This window comes from Antechinus flavipes, chromosome 1 (genome assembly GCF_016432865.1).
Source record: "Antechinus flavipes isolate AdamAnt ecotype Samford, QLD, Australia chromosome 1, AdamAnt_v2, whole genome shotgun sequence".
NCBI classification, from domain to species: Eukaryota; Metazoa; Chordata; class Mammalia; order Dasyuromorphia; family Dasyuridae; genus Antechinus; species Antechinus flavipes.
Window position 1 is genome coordinate 13,598,760 of NC_067398.1, and position 6,002 is coordinate 13,604,761.

Consider the following 6,002-nt stretch of genomic DNA (forward strand, 5'->3'; position numbering starts at 1 on the left):
CAAAGATGGAAAGTTGGGGAAATAAGTGATGTAGAATCTGACAGGTGGACCGAGTGCCTCGTTTGGCTCCATGGATGGGATCAGCCATTCTGGTCACAGAACCAAGTGTTCAATTACTTTGACTTTGTCATCCCAAAAATGGACAGAAAGAAAAGCTCTAAATATGTGGAAATATTCATAGGGACGCTTTTTATAGTAGCAAAAAGCTGGAAAGAAAGTTAGTCATAAATTGGTGTGCCTGAACAAATTGTGCTAGAGGAATGGAATATTTGGCAGGCTCTAAAGAATGACAGATACGAGGACTTAGAAAAGTAGGAAAGCACAGGTCCGGAGCTCCAGGAGCAGAACCAGGCCAGAACCAGGCCCAGTGACTGCAAGGTACATGAAAACAATACTGAAAAAACAGAATGCAGATGAATTCGAATAACGGGATCTTTCTTTTCCAAATGCCCGATACTTAAAATCACTTTTTGTCTTCTCCATTAATAATGGCAAAGCACAGGCTTCCCATCCTTTCTACCGGATTCTTTGCTAAACAGAAAGAAAGATCAGGGTTGGGGGAAGGGGGATTGAGGTAATACATGAAAACAAAGATACATCAATAAAACATTTTTTAAAAGTAATGAGGGACTGGGTGATGCCGGATAAGTCACTTAACCCCAATTGCCTCAGCAAAAGAAAAAAAAAGTAACAACTGAGGGCCAAGACCAGACCCTGGGGCCCTTTTGCTCTCAATCAGGGCATCTTCCTGCTTTCCTCCAAGCTTATGGGAATTGTTGATTTTTGATGCATTGTATTTTATTGGTATGTTCTGTTTTGACATAATCAGTTGCCTCTAAACAACCTCTCTCACATATCTTTTAAAAGAAAAAAAAACTATACAGTTAAACAAAACTGCCTGATAGCAGAACTGACCGCAATGCAATATTCTGTCCTAAAAGCTCACCATTTCTAAGCTTATGCGAGTCTCGCCCGCAAGCTTTGCTGAAATCTCAGTGTCCTCAGCCTGCAAGCGCTCGCCTGGGTCAGAAAGTAGGCTTTTTGTTGGATGAGATCCGTGCTTGCCTTCGGTCATCCTCCCCTTGCTAGCATGCTGGTGGCCGGGCCCACTTGTCTTGTTACCTGGGCAGAATCTGTTCCCATCCTCCAGGATGTTCCAAAGATTACCTGCAGTCACATCAGCCCAACACAGAGGCCCGGGGCCTGGTAGATGTTTAATAAAAGCTTGTTGACTTCCCTTGACCATCTGCCACTTCTTTATGTACTTGAGGCTGCAGTTCAGCTTGGCCTGGAGACTTGCACTCCCAGACAATCCCTCGAGGCTGCCCAAGTATCTTCGCGCTTATCTGGTGTTTTCCATCCCAGACAAACATTCTTTGTTCTGTCCTTGTCAGTTCAAAGAGCAATCTCCTCGAAAAGAGAAAACGATCAAAACTGAGTGGAGAAGCAGAAGGGCTCCAAGGGCCGAGCGTGGCCCGCTCTCTGAGGGCGGCCACAGTGGGGGCTCTGGGAGGCTTCATCCCCCTTCACTTCTCACCCCCCAACTGGGTTCAGTTGCTTTGTAGCTTTCAGTTCCATCACTCAGCTAAAACTGGTGTCTCCGGGTGACCAAGGTGTTGGTCTCCCATCCCAAGAGATGCAGCGTATTTTATGCTTTAGCCTCTGCTGTTCAGGCAAGAAGGCGGAGGGTCCTCTGCTTTACAAGGAGGGAAGAGACAGCAGAGAGCAGGGGCAGGCCCAGCTTGGGGGTGGCAGAGCCAGGCCCGAGTGCCCGGCTGCTGACGCTGGCCTCCATGCTGCCTCTCGGCAGAAGCTCCTGGTTGGAGGATGGGGTCTGGGGGGATTGGCTGAAGGTTCCTGGGTCCCCATGCTCCTGCACGAGTGACCTTTTTTCCTTTGTAAGGAGCTGAGACCTCCTTATGCCTCTGGAGAGCCCGTGGAGTGCTCCGGCCGGTCCTCAGGGCACCGTGTCTGTCTCTTGTCTTCACAGATACGGCTGATGGCGTGTCCCAGGAACTCATCTCGGCCGGCCTCGTGGATGGCAGAGACCTGGTCATAGGTAACGGTCACGCTCTGCTCCCTCCCCTCTGCCCCTGCACGTCTGGGGGAGGGCATCGGCACGCCGGGGCTTGGGGACGGTCACAGACAGACTCCGGGATGCTGAGCTGCCGTGCCATTAAATGAGCAAGGTCCCGGGAGGCCTGAGGGAGACCCTCGGCAAACCCTAGCAAAGTCATGGAGAGAAGCAAGTTTGGGAACCCTGGGGGCCCCAGGTGCCATCAGCCTCCCGGTTCTGCAGGTGGCTCAGAACTGGCAGCGCCGCGGTCCAGGAAGCAGAAGAGGGGGGTTGTGGGGAATGTGTCCGCCTGGGCAGCTTTACTTTGGACTGGAGGCTTCTCCCTCCCCCCAGGCAGGCACGAGCCGGCTTTTCTGAGGCCAGATGAACCGCGTCCAGGTGGCGCAGCGCGGTTTGGGGGTGTTTCTGCGTTGGGCGCTGCCGCTCAGAGGGGATTGAGGAGAGTGAACTGGGCCGCGGGACCCAGTCTGGTTCTGGTTCTGTGTTGAGCACAGAACTGGTTTCCCTAATGTTTTTTCTTTGTGTGATTGCAGTGGCAGCTAATTTGCAGAAAATTGTGGAAGAACCTCAGTCAAATCGCTCTGTCACTTTCAAACTGGTATTCCTTCCTCCCTCCTCCCCCCTCCCTCCTCCATCTCGCTTTATACATGTAGGCCCTATAGTCCTGCAGCCGTGCTCCCTAGTGGGGCTGTGGTAATCCTGAGTACTTCCTGCCCCCCCTTCCCCCCTCCCTCCTTTCTCTTCTCTCTTCCCTTCCTTCTGTTTTCTCATTCCCCTCTTCCCCCCTTCTCCCTCCGCCCTCCTCCTCCTCCCTTCCTCCTCCCTCTCGCTTTACATACGTAGGCCCTGTAGTCCTGCGGCCGTGCTCCCTAGCGGGGCTGTGGCAATCCTGAGCACTTGCCCCCAGCAGACCTTGCCTGCTCCTCCCCAGAGTGCCTCCTCCCCATCCCCCGCCTCCCTGCTGTGCTCAGGGAAGAAGACTGAGTGATCCTAGCCCGGGTCCCCTCAGAACCCCGGCTGCTCCACTCCCCGTCAGTCTCCCCCTTTTCCTGATCACGTAACTTGGGGGCGGCTCCCACCTGTCCTCGAGGAGGCCGCAGTTGCCTTAGATTCCCTTCCAGTCCCTCAGCAGGCCACGCCTTAAGTGAGCTGCTCTCCGGCCGGTGCCCCCCGACATCCGGGCTCTCCTTCTCTTTGGTCCTCAGGCGTCCGGCGTCGAAGGCTCGGATATTCCCGACGATGGCAAACTGATAGGATTTGCACAGCTCAGCATCAGCTAAGCCACGGCCGCAGAGGAAGCTTCCCCACGGAGAACCCACCCGTCGTATTCTATCGCTCTGTTGGCCTAAAATCCACTACTGCCAAAGAACCCAGGTCCGCCCTCCCCCTCCCCCGTTGGATCACCACTGTCTGGCGCCGCCTCACCAGAGTCGCCGCCACGTGCTCCGTCTGCAAGCCGATGACCTGCACAAGCCGCATCTTTCCCTTCCTCCCGGACACGTGGACCGGAAGCCCGCGGCCGCCAGGGCCCGTCAGTCCCTTATTGCCTTACTTGACAACCGCCACGGAGCCCGAGGCCCTCTCCCTCCCAGCACCACGGGATGCCCAGCTGGCGCGGTCTCCGCCGGCGTCCCCCGGCCTGGGGCACGGCCACCCCCGAGGCCGGGCCCGCGCGCTCTCGCCGCCGCACTATAGCCATGAAAGAAAGGTGGTCGGCTGGAGACCGCAGAGTCTGCTTGTGGATCACTCCCTTTGGTCCTGGCTACGTCCTAGCAATCAACACAAGGACACCATAAGCACAGTCTCCAGGGTAATTGGCTTGAAATTTTCCAGTTTTATTGATCACGTTCTTGAGAATTTTTCCGGGGCTCCTCTGCCGCGGCCTCTCGGGCGGCCGCTTCCCGGTGACTCTTCCCGAGGGCGCCTGGGGCCCAGAGACCCTCGGGTCCGGGTCACACAAGTTACTTTTCCCCAGAGGGACTATGAGCAAATTGTTACTTATATCATTGGGAAAGTGGTGGGTTTCGCCACTTAAATAAAATGAAAAGAAACTTCCCCTTGGTCCCCACGTCTTTCCTCCCCCGAGACCGACCCTCTCGGCGGCGAGGGAACGAGGCTGAGGCTTTCACAGCAATAAAGGCGAGTCCGCTCCCGCCCTGCCTCAGCCCGCTCCGGGACGTGCCCGGGACTTGTGCAGAAAGGACCCAGGGAGCCGCGTGCAGCACAACGTGGGAGCCGTCGGGGGGCGGGGGGCGTTTTCTACACTTTCACAACTGGCCTTCATATCCTGCGGTTGGCACCCGGCCCAGCCTCGTCCCAGGCGGCGGCGGCCTCCCCAGGAGGTCCTCGCTCCCCTCTGCTGAGCCGGGTGGGGAAGGGGCAGCTGTGACGGGAGCCAGAGACCTCCCAGCGGGGGTCGGGGGGGGGGGCTCACCAGGAGGTCCTCGCTCCCCTCTGCTGAGCCGGGTGGGGAAGGGGCAGCTGTGACGGGAGCCAGAGACCTCCCAGTGGGGGCCGGGACGGGGGGGCTCGCCAGACCGGGCGAGGGGGGACGGCGGGCGTGTGGTTTGGCTTCCAGCAGCCCTGTAGTAACCTCCTTCCTTGCAAAGCCGGCTCCCCCTTAGTGAGTGCTCTGTTCAGAAGTGTGCCCGGGGACAGCGGGAGGCCAGGCGGCCCCCGCTCGCCATGTCCCGGGCCGCCCCCGGGCCGCAGAGACTCCACCTGGTGAGCGGAGAAGGTAGGAAGCGGGCTCTTTGTGTCTTTAAAACCGCTTTTGCCCGGCCGAGGTCTCCCAGGGAGACGGCGAGCCAGCCCCGGACAGTATTACTCTGGTTTTCCTTCGGGCGTGCACACGTGCCTCCTGGATGTGTTTGGGGGCTTAGGACGGACCCCGCCCGGTGGAGGATGGAGGCCGGGGCTGCGGGCCGGGGGGCGGCGTTTGCTTCTGGGAGCCCCGGGATAAGTGCCAAGGCTAGTCAGAGGAATGGAGGGTGTCCCAACGTGGCCAGCGGATCCGTTTGGGGTTTCGTCGTTAACTTCTGAACCAAACCTAGAGCCAGCTACTATTAACTTAGTTACTACTCTGAGAACTAGAACGATGCTATAGGAACAATCCACGGAGGCTCCTCGACACAGTCGTGTACGGTCAATGACAAAAGATGTAAAATATTCAGCCGTTCCCCCTTTTTTTGACTTTGTATTTTACTGCACGTTCCCCTTATTTTTAATCAATAAAGAACAAATTGTCCGTGGCCGTGGCTGGCGTCCCTTATTATGGCAGCGTGCCTCTTCTCTGGCCTGTGTCCGTCTCGGCGGGCTCCCTACTGGGCTGAAGGGTCCGGCTCGTGGTCGCCCCCGGGGGGATGGGGGGGACTGCTCCTGTCCGCCCAAAGGGGGGTTAAGTGACTTTCCCAGGGTCTCAGGGCCCGGAAGTGTTGGTGTCTGAGGCCCTCCTGACCGTCCACCGCGCGCCCGGCTGCGTGGTTTGGCCGGAATTCTCTCACTCACATGAGGCGGCTGCATCGGGAGGCTCAGGACTCGCGTCCTCTGGCTCCCTGGGGGGCTCTGGCCGGGGGCCGCCCCCGTCTGGGCCTGGTTTCCTTCCCGCTCTCGGGCCAGGATCCCAGCACCGATGGCCGTAAGGCGGGCGGGAGTCCGGAGCGTCTCGGGCCTGAGGAAACAAAGCTCAGACCTGGGTCCCCCCTCTGGCCGTGGGGGAAGGCTTTGGACGGCCCGGCCGGCGGCTCCCTCAGCTGGGGCGGCTCCCTGTCCTCCGAGGGCCCCCCTGCGCCCAGCCCGCGCACCTCGGGATGCCTCGGAGCCCTCTCCCGGGCCGGGCGGCCTCTGAAAGGGGACTTTGGCCTCCGTCCCTTTGGCCCGGGGAGGCGCTCGTGCTTCAGGCACGGAGAAGGCCGAGAAGCATCAG

The 6,002-nt window shown here is 58.3% G+C and overlaps 1 protein-coding gene across 2 annotated transcripts in view; it reads left to right on the forward strand.

Moving 5' to 3' along the window:
- The window catches only part of OXSR1 (oxidative stress responsive kinase 1), a 95,197-nt gene extending 89,869 nt beyond the window's left edge, over positions 1–5,328 (forward strand). Inside the window, exons 16-18 of one of the 2 annotated variants that reach the window (XM_051979224.1) lie at positions 1,991–2,059; positions 2,611–2,675; positions 3,283–5,328. In XM_051979224.1, the coding sequence (XP_051835184.1) occupies positions 1,991–2,059; positions 2,611–2,675; positions 3,283–3,357 (209 nt within the window). In that variant the 3' untranslated portion in view covers positions 3,358–5,328. The other variant, XM_051979215.1, reaches the window with a different exon arrangement.
- Positions 5,329–6,002: the final 674 nt, after the last annotated feature.